The sequence below is a fragment of the Cheilinus undulatus genome, linkage group 22 (assembly GCF_018320785.1).
Source record: "Cheilinus undulatus linkage group 22, ASM1832078v1, whole genome shotgun sequence".
NCBI lineage: Eukaryota > Metazoa > Chordata > Actinopteri > Labriformes > Labridae > Cheilinus > Cheilinus undulatus.
In genome coordinates, this window is record NC_054886.1 from 25,103,529 (window position 1) to 25,123,669 (window position 20,141).

Genomic DNA, 20,141 nt, shown 5'->3' on the forward strand with positions numbered 1-20,141 from the left:
AAATTTTGTGCTAAGAAATATTGCTATTTTTACTGATCCTGTAAATGCAACTTCCAACATGAATCATCCAGAAGGTTTTCTTCAATATATCAGACAGAAAGCAGATGCCGAGTTCTGAATTTATCCACCAAGGTAAAAATAAGAGCCTCGATACCACTCTCACCTTTTTGGTCTTTAGGAAAGCGAGCCACTTCTCCTTCTCCGTGCTCAGACCGGGGAAAACCTTGGAGTCTCTCAGCTTGATGCCTGAGTGCCGCAGGTAGAGGAGCACGGCTGACGCCAGAGGAGAACTGAGGAAGCAGAGAGAGTGGGCGGAGGAAGAAAGCAAGAAAGAGGGAGAGAGAGAGGACAAACATGGTGGAGAGACACGTGAGGAGGATCAAACACAGAAAAGGTTCTGAGAATAAAAGCAAACCGCTACAACAGATTAATCACTTTTCAAATAGAAGCGACCTTTACCTTCTGTCCTCTTCGTGCTTTGACCTGAAGCAAAAACAGAGACATAAAAATTCTGTAAGCTCCTTCCCCAAGAAGTAACAGGCTTTTAAAGAGATATCCAGTGTAATTCCTTCAAGTTAATTCCAGTTTATTTAGGTGCAGGTGAAAGAAACAGACTGTAGTGCAGCAGTCTTGTGACAGGAATCGGCTCGCGTGTGCGTAAAGTCAAAGGAGTAAATGTCATGTGGTTTCCAGGGTTTGCGGCTGTGGGAATGACCTTTGTTATGATAGCCTGAGTGAGCTCCTTCTGTCGCTTTGTAATAACTTTTATTGGGCCTCAAACATCTGACCATGTTGCTAAGCAAATCCTGTTTAACCATCTTTGTGTGCTTGTGTTAATATTCACTTCATGATTAAAGCCACATGTGAAAGCAAACCTAATTTTCATGAGCTAAAAGGCAGACTGATATCTAGACACCTGTTTTAGGTGATATCCTGGCCTATTATGTTAAAAATATTCATTCATTCTGAATGAAAACAGCTGCTAGATTCAATTAATTTCATAAAGATGAGTCACCTTGTCCAGAAAATAACCCCACGCCCTTAATGTGAACTCAAAGCAGGATGAAATTTACAGTTTTCTGCAACAATATGACTAAAGCAGCGGTGTTTGATGAAGCAGCAGACTCACAGTATTTCCCAGAGGGCGGTGACCTGTCTGTCCACCACCTGTCGCTCTTTCATCGGATCTCCATCCAGCTGCTGCAGGTCTCCCTCTCCAAATAGAGATCCCAGACCCATCATCTGCTTGTTCCTGTAAAACAGAGGTTTAATAAGTTAATGCATACTTCAAATGTGACCCTGATGCTCTTTATTCTTTTAAGCTACCAGACTGAAAACCTCAAAGTAGACAGAAAGCAAATTCCATACAATATCTCCACATTTTATGATCCAAACTACAAATTTTAATTCAGATGAGTCAACTAGTCATGGGTTAAGAAAACACTCAGAACAGTCATTTTAAGCTACGATGTGGCCTGAAATGCTAAGAGTGGCTGACTTCAGCACCACCAGTCTATTGTCCTCCTTGCAGGCTGACGTCCATGTCCACATGCCTTTGCTGATTACAAATGTGCCTCTTCATCTTCTAGGTCAGGATACTGCCCAACCTGAGCACAGACAGCCTTGCCATTAAGTCCCACTCCACTTATAGATGCTAAAGTCCTCTTTGTTGGGAGCCCAGGATCAAAAAGACCCGTGGCTCCTTTCCTGTATATCATTTCCCACTCTTTCCTTGATTTCCAATTTGATCCACTGTCCTATCTACTCAATAAAAGCGTATGAAAGCTTCTTAGAATAATGCCAGAATTGCTGCACATTATGAGATGCCCTTCAATCATTGTGCTAGTTTACACTGAGGCAGGGAGAGCCGGCGAATTATAGCTTAGAACCATTTGGCCGAATTGTTTTTAAAAATTGCTGAACTGGCTAGTTATTCTGGTGTGAACTAGTGAGGGTGACATGCATTTAACTGGCTGATTGCACGCATCCCTAGTTCAAATAAACAAAAGAAAAAGTAACGCACCTATAATCCTGTATCTGGTCTTGGATGTCCGGCAGCACCTGCTGCTGCAGCTCGGACAGAGGCCCTCTGATGTCCTCCTGAGCATGAAGTCGACTCTCTGGAGGAAAGGAAAGACATAATCAAGCTGTTATTTTTGTCTTTTCTTAAAATTATTTATATACAGGATATAGTAAGATGCACACGTCCTAGGATACCACTTTAACAAAGTTTTGATGAACATCTACATCCACTGCTCAGTGTCTTTATTAAAATACAACCAGAAAATAAAGGAAACATGTCCATAAAACAAAACAGCAAAAGTCTGTATTCACTGTATGTTACATTTGCATTTGGAATATTATGAACCCTTTTGAGGAGAGTCTTCAAATTTACGTAAGTTATATCTTGCTATATTATACCAGGCTTCTTTTAATAACTCACATACTACTCCTTTAAGTAAAAGCATCCTCTAAAACATTCAGGTCAGGACTCTGTAGAGGCCAGCCCATCACAGTCAGTAAGTGCAAACCATTCAGACTGTTATCAATGCAAAGTTTAAAAGCCAACATCAGTGGTGTATTAGTTCCCATAACATGGGTTACTTGCACATCTGCGAAAGAGCCATCAATACCGAGAGGTACATGCAGGTTTTGGAGCAACCATGCAGACATCTTTTAACAATGCCAAGACACATTCTGCACGAGTTACAACATCATGGCTTCACAGTAAAAGGGTATAGGTAAGAACTGGCCTGCATGCATTTTAAATTTGCCTCCAATGGAAAATGTATGGTGCATTATAAACCCCAAATACGAAAACAGAAACCCCAAAGTGTTGTGCAACTTAAGATGTGCATCAAGCAAAATGGGGAAGATTTCCACTGTCAATATTTCAACAGAAGCGTCATAAGTCCACAGATGCTTACTGAGTGCTATGACACAGCGGTAAACATGCTTGTGTACCAACTTCTTTGGAAAATGTTGCAAGCATCAAATTCAGAACGTGTTTATCTCCAAAAAAATGTTGAAGCTTGCCCGTTTGAACATTAAATATACTCTGTTCTGTTTTCAATTGAAGAGTAACCTTATCCTGCTTTAATTCACATTTTACACAATGTCCCAACTTTTTTGGATATTTCCTTTTGGCATTAGCAGTGTACCTTGGGTCATCCTCATACTTAAAGTAAACTATTCCATTAACAACGGCTTAATGGCATTGCAAACAACAACAAAGTTAGAGGTGTCCTAAAACTTGCACCTTTCCAAAAAGATACAGGAAAGTCAGTTTTAATTTTCTTACCTATATCTGTGAGATACTCCTCTCGTACTTTGATTTTCAGGGGCTACAAAAGAAAAACAAAGAAAATTGCAATTTCAGATGCTGTAGGTTAACGGTACAGTTATGACAGAAGATGCCTGGCTCATTAACATCTTCATTTAAGTTACTTATTGGCTAAAGACAATCAGTTTCTATTGGAATTATTATTCACAAGGATTATTATTAGTATAAAATCACTCGTTGGCACATACAGCATCAGGGTCCAGGAAGTGGGAGCAGATCTGAGGTGCAAGTGTGCGTGCGTCTTTAGGACTGGAGCCCAGGTAGGCCTCAACCGACAGGTAAAACAGCTATCACAGACACGTCACAGTGATTAAAGTGAGCAGAATCAAGATTAACACAAATCAGTGTTTCTGTTTGGTTAAATCTCCAAATACTAAAATAAAGCAGAGCTAAAGATCAGGTTCGTATTTACTCTAGATGTTATTCTTTAGGGATAGCATTGCTCATATTTAATATAAAACTCTGACTAGACAAACCAGAGGGTTGGGATCTAGAAGCTGTGTGAAGATGTATCTCATAAACACGGTCATGTGTGCCGGCCGTGACTTCAGCAGTTCGATGTCCTGAAACGGGCCGTCCATCTGAGAGGAGGAGAGGAAAAATATGACAAATGGTAAGGTCTGAGAGATCCAAGAGGCAAGAGAAAGAAAGCCGTACTGAAAGAACATCTGACCTCATTTAATGCATAGCCATCATCTTCTTCATCCTCTTCTTCGGGGCCAATTATGTGAGCCTTCCCGCTCTGTGAGCAGAGACATGCATGCAGTGATTCCAAAACAACAGCTCCAAAACCATCAGCAAGCTCCACTTATAGACTTGAATATACGGTGGTGCATAGGGCTGTTGCAACTTCCTGAGTATAGCAACACTGACATCATAGTATTTTATCATTCAGCAGGTCCTTCCTCTTTATTATCTTTAAATCTGTAAGTCTTAGCATCCACTAAACCCAGACTCACCTGTCTGACTGCCAAACAGAGAAGCAGGATTTGTCATACAATTCATTAGGCCGAGAAATATGCTATACAAGCCTCTGAGAGCAAGTACATTGAGTATTCATGCTCATTAAACTAGCTGTTAACTGTAAAAGCTCTAGTCCTGACCCCAGATCATTATCTAACAAGCCTAACAGCTGGGAGTGGCTATCTTGTATAAGCAACACATTCAAACATTAGTAAATAAAAAGATTCTACCTCATTTGTTTATATAGCACATAAATAATCTTATAAATCAGCTTTTATTTAGGTAAAACACAGGGTGCTTATGCTGCATATTGCACTGCTGCAGACCACTGCAGGGGTCATAATTTTACAGTGACAGCCCATAACATGCATGAGAGAAATGGAAGAGGAAGGATGAAGACCACAGTGATAAAACATTACAAACGCACAGGATGCTGGTGATGAAAGTATTGCTTTGTATATTCTCACATGAGCAGGGTTTGTTCTCCAGAGTGATTTATGATGTAACTGCTCTCAAAAAGACGCTTGAGTTTTTACAGTAAACAATTCAGCATTAGTCCTGAAAGGTGAAACTACTCAACTGATGAGTTTTTAGTCGACCAAAACATCCATAAATATTCTGATTTTGCATGTCTGGTATTGCCCATGAGGATCTCATCGACTATTTTAGAGAGTGAGTGCAAGTTTGTGTGTCCATCTCACCGAATCAGAGCTCTGCCGTCTGTGTTGGGGGATCCTGAAGGAAGATGAAGGGGAGGTGTGGGGACTCTCAAAGGCCTAAGGAGGAGGAGGAGGAGGAGGAGGAGGAGGGAGGACGTGGGGGTGGGATGAGTGGGAATGTGACATACACAATGCACGCGTGCAATCCATGAAGTGAAATGCGGCCTACCTCTACATCCCCTTCACTTGAGTCCATTGATAGTCGTCCTGTAAGGAGTACAGAGCAATTTAGAGCACTAATTCAAAAACATACATGTACTTCTACTACTATATTTTGGATTTCACCTTCTATGTAAATCTTTGCAGTAATGAGATTTGTAAAAAGTAAAAAAATACAAGGATGCAAACCTTCTCCTGCCATGACATAGCTCGTTGTAGAGTCTGATCGTGTTCCCTCCTGTAAAAGCAGATTAAAGATGAAACATAAATCATGCATCCCTCTAAAAAAACATAATGTAACTTGGCACGGCTAAATGACAGAGAAGAATAATGTCCCATGCTAGTCTGATGTAGGATTCTAGCAGCTCAACAGTCCTGGGTTTTCTTTGCTGGATTTTTAATTTTAGAGTGCTCCAAATGTTTTCTTCTGGTGAAAGGTCTGGACTGCAGAAGAGCCAGGTCAGCACCCAGACTCTTCACTTGTGAAGCCATGCTGTTGTGATGGATGTGGTATGCGGTTTAGCATTATCTTATTGAAATACGTAAGGTCTTCCCTGAAATGAAGTTGTCGGGATGGGAGCATGTGTTGCTCTAAAACCTCTCTCTACTTTTCAGCATTAATAGTTCCTTTCCAGATGTGTAAGCTCAAAGAATTTCAAGTCCGGATTCATCTGACCACAGAACAGTTCTCCATTTTGCCTCAGTCCATTTTATATCTGAGCCTTGCTTCAGAGAAGACAGCAGCGTTTCTGTATCCTGTTCACATACAGTCTCTTCTTAGCAGGAAACAGCTTAAACTTCCATTTGTGGACAGCACAGCAAACTGTGTTGACAGACAGTGAATCCTGGAAGTGCTGCAAGAGCCTGGATGTTTTTGGAATAAGGCGGTAGTCTGCATTAACACTTACTTCTCCTATATATTTCAGAAGCATGCGCCTCCGTTCCAAGTCAATATATGAGTGTTAGAAGGCTGTTCGTAAGTACGTACACATGCAGCTGAAAAAGTCAGGCTGAAATTGTATCTAGTTTAATTTCTCAAAGTCGCACTACCACACCTGGATAATATAGTTGGAGATGGATATTCTGTTGCATGTATATGCTTCAGTCAGACCAAAACTGGATCAGGTTTTTTGCACATGCTCCACAGTGACCCAGCTGGGGCTTGACAAGATAGCTGATAAGCATAAATGTTAAGCACAGCTGAAGTTGTGTCTTCTACATTTAATGATCCTTCATGTCATGTCTTTATTTTTTACTCTGAATAAAGATAAGAAGTATAAAAAAGAGCAATGATCACCAGTATGACTAAAAATGTGTGTATTTATACCAGTGTCTACAAAATACTAATGTTGCCTCTACCAGACTTTCAGTCAATGTAGCAACAGGTAAAGAGGCAAAGCTCAGACTCTTATCCTTAAACTTTAACCTTTTTGCAACTCAAATTGAATGTATTGTATTCTCAAAATGAGTTTTATTCTCCTCACCAGATCTTGCTGAATCTTGATCCTGACTTGGTTGGCTCTCCTCTTGGCACTTTCAATCCGCTCCTCCAGCGCTGGAGACGGGTTCTTCAACTGCTCCTCCAGTAAATCCTGAAAATGGTTTATAATAAAAATTTAACTACAATTAAATGTGCAGAAACAGTGATACAGCAGGAGTTAACCTCCTGAGAACTGAGCTTTGATTTGGAATGCTTTTTTAGTTTTTCCAACTTCTTTGGGATAAGTAGGACCAGATGAGATGGAACATTAGTCTTGTATTTGAACAGAAATTTCTTTGGCATTTTCTTTTCCAAAATCCACTCAAATTCTCAAATATTTTAAAGAAAAAAACTTCAAATTTTTGTGAAAATTCTCAAACATATTTTTAAAGTATCCCATAAAAAGAACCCACAAGTTTCATCAAATAGTATCCAATTGTTTCAGTGAAACGTTACCATAAAGCCTAAACATTTCAAGAAGAAATCCCCCAACATACTATGTAAATTCCTGAAAATTTCAAAGCAAATTTAAGCAAAAATTTTGAAGCAAATGCGCAAAAATTTACAAATGCATACCCCAAAATTCGATAAAAATGACAGAAACATTGAATCGATCCAAACAAATTCAATGAAATTTTCATGAAAATTATTTAAGTTTCAAAGGACCACCTCTCCCAAAAAAATCTTAATCAAATTCCCAAAAAACGTACAAATATATTTCCCAAAATTCAATAAAATGCCCCAAAATTGCAAAACAAATTTTCCCAAAACTTTTCCATGAAAATACTAGATAATTTCCAAACACATTCTCGAAATATCCCAACAGCCAATCCTCAGTCAGGTCAAGCAAATTAATTCAACTTCAATGGACAATCTTGACAATTATCTTAAAATTTCTAGCAGCAGAAATTCTAACTGTGTTGTGAGAAAGCCTTAATTTAACATCCCCAAATGTAGATGTCCTAGGAGGTTAATTCAGAAAACTATAGATCACCATAATGTGAGAAATTCTGGATCCTTACAATGAAATTCTGAAATACAGTTCTGGATAAGAACTGAGGCTTTATCTGAATAAGTATTTCTGTTAGTGTACCTGCAGTTCAGCTTCTTCCTGCTCCAGCATTTTCCTGAGTATCTGAGTGGCATGTTTCTGTACTTCTGGGTCCTGAAAATAAACGTGTACAACATTTGCAAAAGGCATTCAGAGCTGGGAAGACATGTGACCACTCCTTCGGTTGATATTAATGCTTTATAGCATTTCATTCACCTGCAGTGGTTTGGGTCCTGTGATTCTTTGGGAAGGGGTGCTGCTCAGTCCTGAGGGCAATGGTGGCGGTGGAGGAGGCGGAGCTTCCCCACCTAGAGACGTTCTCTGATTGGGTGTGAGGTCAGTGGGTAGTGGCTCTAGTGGTACAGAAGCAGCTGAAGGAGGCGGTCCTTGTAGTGTAAGGGCTACGTACGTTCCAGCTATCAGGTGATAAAAAAAGCAAACCAGATGGAAGTCAAACACACATGCAATTTTACATGTCAAAAAATAAACACATAATATTTCTAAAAACATACATTTGATGAGCTTCACCACCTCCTGATGGGACATGGAGGACACCAGTGAGCCGTTCACCTAAGAAAGAATTAGATGGAAAATCAGCATCACAGAAAAAAGGAGAAAACAAAGAGCTCTGAGATTAAATATCTGTGATGGGAACAGTAACTAACCTTTATGATTCTGTCCCCTTCTTGGACCCCCGCCTTCACTGCTGCACCCCCTGTGAAGATTAAAGCCGTGCGTTGAAGCATTTCCTTTTCCTGCCTTGAGGACTTTCTTTATTTAAACAGTTAAGATATGCTACATTTTAACGTATTTATTTTACTCTCTACTTTAACAACCCTTCTGAGGCCGGGTGCTGAGAAGCATCCCCACAGCATGATGCTGCCACCGCCATGCTTCACAGTGGGTTTGTGAGGACGTTCTAATCCAGATAGATTTAACTGAACTCTGGGGGATCTTAAGTACCTTGGAAAAAAGATTTAGTATCCATTCCCTGACTTATACTTTCTTTGAGTTTTTTGGCGTGTTCTTTTGTCTTCTTGGTGTAATGATAGCCAGGGATACCGATTAACAAGTGACTGGACCTTCCAGACACAGATGCTTTTATACTACAATCACTTGAGACACCTTCATTGCACTCAGGTGATCCCAGTTTTACTGGGTCTACTAGCAACATTTGGCTGGACCTCAGTTGACTTACGTCAGTCACTTTGAAGGGGGTGAATATTTATTTATAATATTTAATTAATATTAATATAATAAAAGCAAAACATCAGCTGTGTATGTGTCTCACCTGATCGGACATTCTGCACAAGCTTGACTCTCTCTCCACATACTGTGAATCCAAAGCCGAGCTGGTCCTTCTGCACCACCACACATCTCTGCACAAGACCAGGACCTGCAGACAAAGGGGAAGAACGCTGTTAATTGTTGTGGTTTGTCTGTTATGATGTTAGATGTAGTGACTCAGACCCTGTGATAAAGCAGAAGCTAGGATGTGGCGTTTATTTTACCTGTACTCTCAACAGGGAAGTCAACCGCTGGCTCCCTCTGCTGGGTGGCAGAGGATTTGCGCTCCGAGTCCCCGATGGTCAGACTGCTGAGCCTGGTTAAGAGATCAGAGAAATGGAGCTCTAGCATTTAACAGCATTGGACAAAGTCTTTACTAAACACTTTGGAAGGGGGGAACATAAAAGAAGAGAGGAAAAACAGTTGATGGAGAGGTAAAGAAAAAGTAATGAGAGGGGCATGGTCACACATCAGATGCAGGGAAATTGCACAAGAGGCAAGAAGAAAGCAGAGGACAGGAAAACTCACCAAGCAGCAAAGGGGCTGAAAGCGAAGCATGGCAGAAGAGGAAGGAAAGCAGATAAAAGGGGTAAAAGAGGGAACAGAGAAAAAAAGAGAAAGAAATTCACAGTGAAGACCGGCTTAAAGTAAAAGGACACAGAGAAAGAGAGTTCACATTAACCCCGCGCCCTTTAAACTCTGCAGACTGTTAACACTGAGAATGAACATATTTATTTAAGGGTGTGATGAAAGAACACACAGTACAAACAAAGAACTACTTTTTCTAGTGGTTTCACTCGAGGCTGAAACATGTTCAGACATTAGGTCAAACTTGAGTAATTTTTTTCTGATGCATTCTGCTACTTAGGTAGACATTTGAGTATGTGTGAAGAAAACTTCACGTATAGATAACGCTTTGGTGGGATAAAACTAGAAAACTTCACTTAAAGATTTATGCAAGTTTCTTCTGACACATTTAATTTTGCTTCACATGACATTTGAAGGAGACATTTTGTTGTTTTGTAAATCTGCAGACAGTAACATGTGCTGCTTTTTGGTTTAATCTGATATATACTGCAAAGATGCCTGCCTTCTTTTTTATGACTGACAGTGAAGTTTAAGTCTATTCTCATCGATGAAAACTAATGCTCATTTTTATAAGAGTTTCTATAATAAAGGCTCTATGAAAAAAAGGCCATTAAGTTACATTTCCATCACATCAACATTGTCATAAACATGATGAGAACATGCACATTAAACACAGTGCATACAGCTGACACTCCCATGCATTTACATTCATGCAAACATGTCAACGATAAGGTAGAATTCATTTAAATCTGCACTTCCTACTGAACTCAACATGAGAGCTAATGCTTGACTGAAGGCACTCTAAGGGAGGTAATTTGTAAAAAACATGATGAAACCTGGTTATTTGAAGGTAAACAACTGTTATTTTTATGCAATTTTCTTTCAATCTGGCTGATCTCACAAGAAAAGACCCTTCGATCATTATGGTGTCAGCAGAAAAGCGTTTTTATGAATTAAAGACTATGAAGTTTGGCAATTATTGGCCACATTTTAAGAACAATTTGCAGCCCCAATTCCTAAAGAAATTGAGGTGCTGTGTAAAATTTAAATAAAAACACATCGCAGTTATTGTCAAATCTCATGAGCACATATTTTATTCACAATAAGCATTAAAAAAACATATCAGATGTTGAAACTGAGACATTTTACCATTTCAGGAAAATATCTGCACATTTTGAATTTGATGGCAGTAACACATCTAAAAAAAAAAAAGTTAGGACAGGGAAACAAAAGGCTGGAAAAGCAAGTGGTACTGACGAAAAACAGCCGGAGGAGCACTGTGCATCTAATTAGGCTACCTGGCGACAGGTCAGTAACATGATTGAGAGTAAAAGGCAGAGTCTCTCAGCAGTAAAGATGGGCAGTAGACACCAATCTGCAAGAAACTGTGTCTAAAAATTGTGGAAGAATTTGAGAAAAAAATTCCTCAATGTAAAATTGTGAAGACTTTGAATATTCAAACATTTAGGGAAATAATATCATGAACAGATTCAGAGAATCTTCAAAGTTTAAAAGCAGGCATGATTCTGTACTGAAGTCACTGCATGAGCTCAGAAACACTTCCACAAATCACTGTCTGCCAACACAGTTCACCATGACATCCACAAATCCAAGTTAAAGCTGTATTATTCAAAGAACAATTCACATCTGGAAGCTTACACATCTGGAAAGGCACTATCAGTGCTCAGTGGTATGTAGAGGTTTCAGAGGGACATGGTCCCATCCAGATAACATCTCTTTCAGGGAAGGCCTTTCAACAAAATAATACTAAACCACATACCACATCCTTGGGTTGGGTTATCGTTTGGGTTTTCCCCACTTCCAATGGCAAATCAATACTTTAAAGAGTGCTGGTGCTTAAACGTCACTTGAATCGAGACTTTTAAAGGGAAAAAAAATTGTTTTAAAACTCTCCAGCTAAATAAAAGCTGTCTCTGTGCAATAACTAATTCAGATGTAAGATGCCAATAGAGCATGCAAGTAAAGCACAGAAGTCTGTCTTGTAATTCAGTACAGTGGGTATCGGATGTGTTGGTACCTATACTATGTTGGCACCAGATTTCGATACTCATCCCTAGCCACAACAGCATGTCTCCATGGAAGAAGAGTGCGGGTGCTTAACTGGCCTGCCTGCAGTCAAGACCTTTCAATAATAGAAATTACTTAGCTAATCCTAAAACCAAAAATCCAGCAAAGAAGACCCTGGAATGTCAAGCAGCTACAATCCTACATCAGACAAGAATGGTACAGCACTCATCAGCCAAAACTCCAGCAACTGGTCTCCTCACATCCCAGACATTTACAGACTGTTATTAAAAGAAGAGGGGATGCTACACAATGATGAACATAAACCAGTCCCTTCTTTTTGGAGATGTGCTGCTGCCATCGAATTCAAAATGAGCCAATATTTCTCATTAAGTGGTAAAATGTCTCAGAGGATTAAATATGGGATTATGAGATTTGCAAATCACTGTATTCGCTTCTTATTTACATTGTGCACAACATCCCAACTTCTTTGGAATAAGGATTGTAGGGATACACGATATTATTGGTCTGGTATCGGCAGATATTAGGCAGATATCAAAATTTCTGCCGACATTTATATATGATATTTTGCCTGTGTATTTCAGCATATACTGACTGTAAATTTTGTCCATATATACTAATAAATCAGTGGAGTTTTAGTCTGAACCAACAGACCTATGTCATGTGAGGTCTTTTTCTTTATTTATCCTTATTCTTTAAACTTTAATGTGTTTTTTTAAGGACTAAAGTTTGTTTCCTTGGTCATCCTTAAACCTGAAAGTGTCCAAAAGAACTTAAATTATTTGTCCAAAAAGCATATTTAAATATCAGTATCGATATCGGCTAAAATGAATCTGTAAATATTGGCATATCGGATATCGGCAAAAATCCAATATCATGTATCCCTAAGGGATTGATGTCTGGCATTGCCTGGCAATACAACTGTCATTTTTCCTGCATAAACTTGAAAACATAGTCATCATTGATTTTGATTTAAAAATTGCTGCTATCAGGATTGAAAAATTGCTCTTGGCCTCACTGTGGTTATAAGATTGATGCACATTAAGCAGTTTCTTTATTGGAGCTATTTTAAATTCAAGATTTGACATACCTTATATAGATTATATGAATGACTTGATATAAATAATTTAAATTCATGAATGTCTGCTGTTCACTCCACCTACACTGCTACACACCAAGTAGGAATTTACAGCTACGGTTGTACAATCTGTCAGTGTCATTCACCCCAAACCCTGACATAAACTTTCACTGCATAGCCGTCCTACCTGAACAAGTGGGCGTTTTTCTTATTGGCTGCCCTGCTGTCACACGACACACACAGACACAGTGGTAGGCACGTGTGCAATAACACACACCGGGAAAAAAGGTTGACAGCAGGAGAAACAGGAAAGACATACGATGAAGACAAAGATGCATCTAAGAGACGATCACAGAGACAGTGCAGGGCTACGTGGTGAATGTGCTGATGAAAGACTGACAGTAACAAACAGGATGAAATACATGACGTCAGGCTTTAGCAGAGGGAGAGTTCAACACAGCAGGGGAAGGGTCACAAAAGATTAGAGCAAAAAGGAAACAGTGACTTCATACTTCAAAATCAGCCTTGAGAGTTGGATTCTTGGTGTTTAATTCAGAATTTGGTTTAAATTTGTTGTCTAGAGTTGACTAAAAGAATTACAGGCTCTTCCTCTGCTAAAATTCAGTATAAATGGAAGTTAGACTAAAAGGGTAGGGATGTAACAACACCTTGGAATATAAATAAATCAACACAAATATGGACATTCAATCCAATTTGACAAAAATGTACATTATTTTCTTTGTTAACTAGCAGAGGTCTCTATATACGTTTGGTCTTGATTTTAGATCTTCCTTTATATTCAATACAAGTTTAGACATTGTCTTCTCCTTTAACATGTTATGTACAGATGACGTCATCTCAGCTAAAACTCCAGATGGGGGGCAGGAAGTGATTTCTGCATAGAGGCGCCAACAAATGTTAAAGTTTTGAGCTCTTTATGGCTGTGTCATCTGTTCAAATTGCAAAAAAAGGGTCTTGAGTTACTTTTGAGGCCCTACAGTAGTGACACATTAAGGCAAAAAGTTTGAAAAGATCACAGAGAAACAACGTCAGACAAAGCTCATGTATGGTAAATTGCCACTAAGCAGTCCAGTTTGGTTCAGTATGGTTTGTCATGGTAAACTCTGGTCTTACTTGTTCTTCCAGGGCCGATGGCCATCCAGCCTTGTCCATAGAAATGGGAAATCCGTCTTTTTTTAGAGCATAACTATCAGTAAAACAGCTCTTTATTTGGTGCCAGTTTGGCTTTTAAAATGTGTATTAAACAACAACAAAACTGGCTTAAAAGTAAAGGAACTGGCTCTCGAATGGGAGCCAGCTCCTCTAGTCCCTATTAAATAGTTAATTCGCAGAACGTTCATTAACAAGAAATCACTGCTCTGTAATTTAGCCCACAAGGATTATTTGCTTGACAGCATATTGTTCCATGTCCATGACAAAATGAGGGAGAAAAGCTGTTTAAGTGGCGCAGCTAGCCTTTTAGCTCAGTACAAGACTCTTCAAGAGTCTTGCCCCTTTTCATCTGGCTAGATGTGAAGTAGGAGGTCAGCAGTCATTTGTGACATGAATCGCCTTTAAGCTAGGCATACAAGTTTTGCTGCTGGGAAAGTAAATTTATTGTAACATGTAGCAGTCATACTCAATGTACATAGAAATTGTCTGATGGTAACTGCAGTGTACAGAGGTACTTAAAGTGTTAAAATATAACGGTCCTCCATTCTCACTGATTCCTAACCTGTGTTCTTCACTTCCTGTCCCCCATTCAACTTTCACACGTTATGTGGATCTTGTGACTTCGACTAATTTTTATCATTGGTGCCAATTTTTATACAGAAAACTTATACAGTGCTTTCAAGCACCATAAAACTAAAAAATGTAAAAGTATAAGTATAAAATGCATAAAATATGACAGGTTATATATTATTCATTCTTACTGACGGATAATTACAAGCATCACATTTATTTATAATTTGACTTCAATCTGTATTGAAGTGCATTGCAATAAATCATACTGTGCACACATTATTGTAATTTATGAGGTATCATAGCAACAGTATTGTTACATCCCTGCTAACTGGTTATGATAAAGCACACTTTCATGCAGCTCCTATCATTCATGGTTAAGGTCTCTATTTAGAAACACTCACAGTCTTGCTGTCTGTTGAGAACAAACACATTCAGGTACAATTTCCTGAAGAGATCTTGTACTAAAGGTATATTGCAATAATTGGAATGTCTATGCTGGGAGTGAAATTGCTGCAGAGTGAGGTGGTCAGCTGGTGTTGTTTGTCAGTGCTGGTGTTAGCAAACATTACTTTCCAAGAATTTCAGCAGTTAATCGCTAGCTTGGGTGGCCTCCGTCAGCCTACACTTACAGTGCCTCTCACCAAGCCATGGGATGAGTAGCATAAATGTATGAAGACTGTAGTTAAAGCACTGTTACAGTTGGGGAGAATATGTCTATCAATATGGCAGTTGGTTAAAACATAAATGCACTTAAATGAATTTTTTCATAAGACTGTGCAAGCTGTGCAATAGTACCATGGTGTGCTTATCTTTCCTACACACATAAGCTACTTTCTGCATATGAGCAGGCCCGCCCACAGAATTGGCAGGGCCCATTAAAACCCAGCAAATGGGACCTCCACAGCTGGGATTTGTTGATGATACCACTGCATGCATATTGGATCAGTAGCATCGGCGCTAGCAACCTGGCTAACAGTTATTTCTTTGAGACTTAAAAGTATGTCAAACCATTATCAGGTTCTGATGTTGGACTTAGTTATTCGTGCCACTTTTAGACCCCTTTTTTTTTATCATTGTTTCCCCCATTTTTGCCACTTGGTTGCTACTGTCAACACAGTTTTGCCACTTTTGGCAAACTTTTGCCACTGTAACCCCTTGTTGCCAGTCTTAAACAACTTTTGACACTTTTTAACCACTTTTCACAATTTTTCCCACCCATTTTTGCCAGTGTTATCCAATTTTTGTCTCTTTAAACCCATTTTTGTTCATTTTGCCACTCTAACCACTTTTCACCACCTTTTCTCCACCAAATTTTGCAATTCTTAAGCAGTTTCTGCACATTTGCCTCTTTTTGCAATTAATAAATTACTCTTCGCTTAAAGTTACTTCAGCTCCTTCTACTTCATTCTCTGGCATCCTGTTGTTTGTGATCACGCTTAGCTGAAGTCTGATGTACTTCAAAATGGTTAGGTTCAGTGTGCCCATCCACCTAACCAAAAAGAAGTCATTTTTTTAATGAAAAGGGGTTTCATTTTGAAAAATGCTTTACTGTACTACACCATAAATAAGTAAAATTCATGTTCTGTTGCTCTGGTAATGATATTACCGAAGTTATTATTTAAGTAAGATAAAAATATGGTCATCACACATTAACATTACAATGGACCAATGATTTCCCTGACCTCCATGGTCTCCCATTTGGCTATGCCCCTGAAAACTCTCTCCTTTATCTCCCATTATGGGCAGCCATGCATTTGAGCAATGAGCAATATTCAACACCTGCAAAAATTAGGAATAACCAAGGTGGAACTCAATGGTATGTGTGTTTAGTGGTGTTTAACATATCTATATGTGAATACAGAATCTAACTGTTTCTATGCCAGTTACATTGTGGGTCTTTTTGGAAGTCCAATTAAAATGTTCCTGAAGCGTTTCAGCAGGAACACAATCCTTAAACCCATTACCTGATGCAATTAATCTTAAGTAATCTCTTTTAACCAACATCCTCATGCAAGTGTGGTTAGAAATCCTCTCCTAGAAGTTGTCACCTTGATTCCACCTATGCTCTTGCCTCTCGTGCTGCTAGTCAGACTACAACACAATGACCGTTGCATTGAAAAAAAGCAAAAGCTGGAACAATAGCTCAGTCAGCAATAGCCCCAAAAGTTGCCCACTGCTCTCTGGTGGATAAAGGGTTTTCTTCAGTGGGTTCCACTTGGGCCCATGTCTCTGTTAGTTTCTTGTAACTAAGAGAAAAGCTCAAATTTAAAAACCTTTTCAACCTTGTGAATGTAAGCCCTTTAGCATGTTGTCTTTCAATCTTGGGGAAAATGATGGGGAATTCATGGTTTGTCTTGTAGAATTTTTTTTTTTTTTTTTTTGCTTAAGTAGAATCAAAATGCAATGCAAGATGGATAGTCCTCCAGCCCATTGTAAATAGCATACATGTTATTGCTAAAGCTTGAGTTTCAATTTCCCGGTCTCAGGCTTCTGCTATTGTTATGCACACAGTCATTTGTCCTCTCCGTCCTTGCTCCAGGTCTGTTTGATCACCTCCCAGTAAACAGCTGGTCGGACAAGTCAGTCCAGTGGCATGTTGATATGCTGTTCTGGGACAACTACATTTTTGAGCAAGGTGCTAAGAAATGGTCTGGGTATATGTGGATGTGGGTCTCGTACCTGTCCAGTGTAGAGGTGGGCTGGCGGAGACTCATGTCTGTGGCCTTGTGACACTCCTCTGCTTCCTGATGCAGGATCAACACTGTCGCTGAGCCTCTTTTATCATCATCCCCATCACTGTCGTCATCATCTTCATCTCTTTCCTCCTCAGTTTACAGTCCACACAATAAGGAGCTCTGTTGTGCTTAGATCAGATCTCAGAGCCACTTGGAAGCTGGTTCAGATGGGACACAATGCTCCACATGTTCCCATTTAAAAGAAAGTGCTTTAAAACTAACACTTAAATCCCATCAGTATCTCTTTCTCTAGGTTACATTAGTGGTTAAATATAAACTACCAAGGCTTCTGATGTAGTGGTGATAGTAGAAAGTGGATACAGGACAGTCTGCACTCTCAAAGGTCATCAATCATGAATGAATGGCTGATATGTCTCGCTATGTTTCAGGGGGTCAACAACACCCATGCTCTTTTGAGTAGTGTGGGTACAAGCTAATTCCTAGAAGATATATTTAAAGCAAGTGATTCATAAGGCGTAACTGATGTTAGGATAACAACATAGGCTTGTAAATGCTATTTAGTCACAGTCTGCAATTAAATAACCAGCCACAAAATACACACAGTCAGATTTGTTTACATTTGTGGCTCTGAGCAGCTGTGCCAGCTGAAAAAGTCATTCAAAGCTAGCAACTGCCTGTTTTCTCTCATATGCTTGCATAGATTTTTTCACAAGCTAGCATGAATGTCTGAAGTGATATTAATAGCGATATTATCTGTATTGTTCCGAATATGTCTAGCTAGTGCGCATCACTGCATAATACAAATAACGAACAACATTTTAATGAGAAAGTTAGTAGCTAAACCACTCCAAACCGTTCGCTATAATACAGTAAATTGCAGATACGTTTATGCATTCGCACAGTAAGGAACAGCGAACATTAACATTTATTTACCGTTGCGTTTGCATAACACTAACGAGCTACGTGGCTAATTAGCAGATTACCCGGTGTTAGCTAACTCTGACGTTGGGGTTCGGGTAGAAAAAGCCGTGAATAGTTAAAAAACTAAATGTGCACTTCGACTTTGTATTGTGAATAAAATAATTATCTCGCTTGGGAATGATTATGATCATCTGAAGCGGCCTTCTATATCAAGCTAGCGTTAGCTTCCTGAAGTACGCTCTACGGAAGGCCCATTTTCAATCCGCGGCATGGCGTTGGAGCTGGGGCCGACCTTCTGCGCCGTACGTCCAGCTTTCTGCTGCGCCAGGGAGTCGGTCCTTAGCTAGGCAGCTAGCTAACTAGCTACTGCAAGATGAAAAGCCAGCATGGCCATAACGAAACGTAAAAAAAAAAATGTCTTCAAGTGTTCGACGTAGTGGAAGCCCATAGAAATCCCTGCTTTCTTGTCCCAGAGTCCAGTTTTCGTGCAAATTCAAACACTAAAGCTGAATGTTAGCCAACTAGCTGCAAGTCAAGACGATTCCAGTGCAGCTCCACCTCAGGGTTTTCTTCCAAAAACAAACCACAGAGATAATATCCGAATATTGTCCTTTACCCTCGAGGTACACACAGGTATTTAGAGTTTAATCCAACTCGTTGCATTCATTTATTGTCCCTTTTAAATCCAGTTCTTGAAAAATGATCTCTGATGTGTTGTTATCCTGCTGTCTTGACTGGCTGCTGATCCACCACCATGTTCCCAATAAACGGAGCACAGCAGTACCCTCGTCTGGGTGGACTGCAGTCCTGCAGGACATTTGCCACACTGCAGTCCTGACTTTCATCCACATACAGTGGTAGATAGGTGTGGAAAGTAACTAATTATGTTTACTTGAATTAATGTAATTGGGTAGTCATGTGGGGGGCCTTTTCGTACATTTTAAAATCCGTACTTTAACTACTACTTAAGTAAGTTTCAACCAGAAAAACAGTAGGCTACTTTTACTTAAGTGCATTGCTGTTGTACTTTTTCCATCTCTTTTGACTTCACATAGCACATAGTGAGAGAATGATTCCACATCACCCCAAACAGCTGTTGTACACAGCAAAATTGGTGTTGATACCTCAGGGTTAAACATTTTCAAGTTGATTTTTACTCCAAATGTACAGTTTATTTCTGTAGAGCCAATTGATAAGCTCTTCCCATTATGATTTCAAATCTGGGGGGATGTGTGGGCAAGGTGTTTTTCATGTGTTTAGTTGTGTTTAGATGTTGCCTGATGTACAGTGATTGCCTCCTCGGGTTCATTTGGTCATGTTTCTTGTGGGCTGTTATTGTTTTTTTATGTGAGACATATTTGCACCATGAGTGAAGTTTCCCAATGAGTTAGGTAGCCCACCTGTGACTTTAGCTGTTCCTGGAGAACACAAAGTGTGTATGTTTCATCAGTATGCATCGCCTTGTTATGACGTTGACTTTTTGCAGTGCTTAGTCCCCACATGACATCAGGAGGAGAAAATCTGAGAATGGCTTGTTTCAGCACACATTTTCTAAAAGGTGGCAAAAGAGAGGGTGGAAGGGAATGGATTTTTTCTGGTATTTGAGAAGATTGTGGACAGGCCAGGGGCTCATATTTTTATTAGAAAAGCCTTAAAAAGTTATTTTTGCATAACATGTCCCCTTTAAAATCATGTAGCCTGCAGCCAGCCATGCTTGTCAACAGTTAAGGCCAGCAACCGCTGTCCTCTGGGCCTGACAAACTTTAAACCACAGCAGTGACTCAAAATTTGCAATGACAGGAAACCCCCCTAAGGGGGCCCTATCTGACAGCATTTACTCTTGCATCATTCCTGTGAAAACGTCACTTGTGACAGACTCAAATGTTTTCAGTCTACAGAAAAATATAAAGGAAATGAGCCCACCATTCCAATACTTTTGGAGGGGACTGTATGCATGTTAATAAATGTATAAGTAACTACTTTAACCATACTATGCATGTTTTTCTAATCCTGTATTGTATTGTTTTGTTGCGGGGCACCCCTGGAAAAGAGACCTTAGTTTCA

At 39.6% G+C, this 20,141-nt stretch overlaps 1 protein-coding gene across 3 annotated transcripts in view; it reads right to left on the reverse strand.

Annotated features, from left to right (window-relative positions):
* The window catches only part of arhgef11 (Rho guanine nucleotide exchange factor (GEF) 11), a 37,187-nt gene extending 18,365 nt beyond the window's left edge, over positions 1-18,822 (reverse strand). For all 3 annotated transcript variants that reach the window (XM_041778697.1, XM_041778698.1, XM_041778696.1), the window contains exons 1-19: positions 17,140-18,822; positions 9,227-9,318; positions 9,007-9,111; positions 8,381-8,430; positions 8,228-8,285; positions 7,932-8,131; positions 7,758-7,829; positions 6,669-6,776; positions 5,374-5,422; positions 5,195-5,232; positions 5,008-5,082; positions 4,017-4,085; positions 3,820-3,924; positions 3,532-3,630; positions 3,302-3,344; positions 2,024-2,120; positions 1,130-1,252; positions 460-483; positions 164-290 (exon numbers count right to left, since the gene is read on the reverse strand). In XM_041778697.1, the coding sequence (XP_041634631.1) occupies positions 164-290; positions 460-483; positions 1,130-1,252; positions 2,024-2,120; positions 3,302-3,344; positions 3,532-3,630; positions 3,820-3,924; positions 4,017-4,085; positions 5,008-5,082; positions 5,195-5,232; positions 5,374-5,422; positions 6,669-6,776; positions 7,758-7,829; positions 7,932-8,131; positions 8,228-8,285; positions 8,381-8,430; positions 9,007-9,111; positions 9,227-9,318; positions 17,140-17,174 (1,569 nt within the window). In that variant the 5' untranslated portion in view covers positions 17,175-18,822. The remainder of the gene's footprint in view (positions 1-163; positions 291-459; positions 484-1,129; positions 1,253-2,023; positions 2,121-3,301; positions 3,345-3,531; positions 3,631-3,819; positions 3,925-4,016; positions 4,086-5,007; positions 5,083-5,194; positions 5,233-5,373; positions 5,423-6,668; positions 6,777-7,757; positions 7,830-7,931; positions 8,132-8,227; positions 8,286-8,380; positions 8,431-9,006; positions 9,112-9,226; positions 9,319-17,139) is intronic.
* Positions 18,823-20,141: the final 1,319 nt, after the last annotated feature.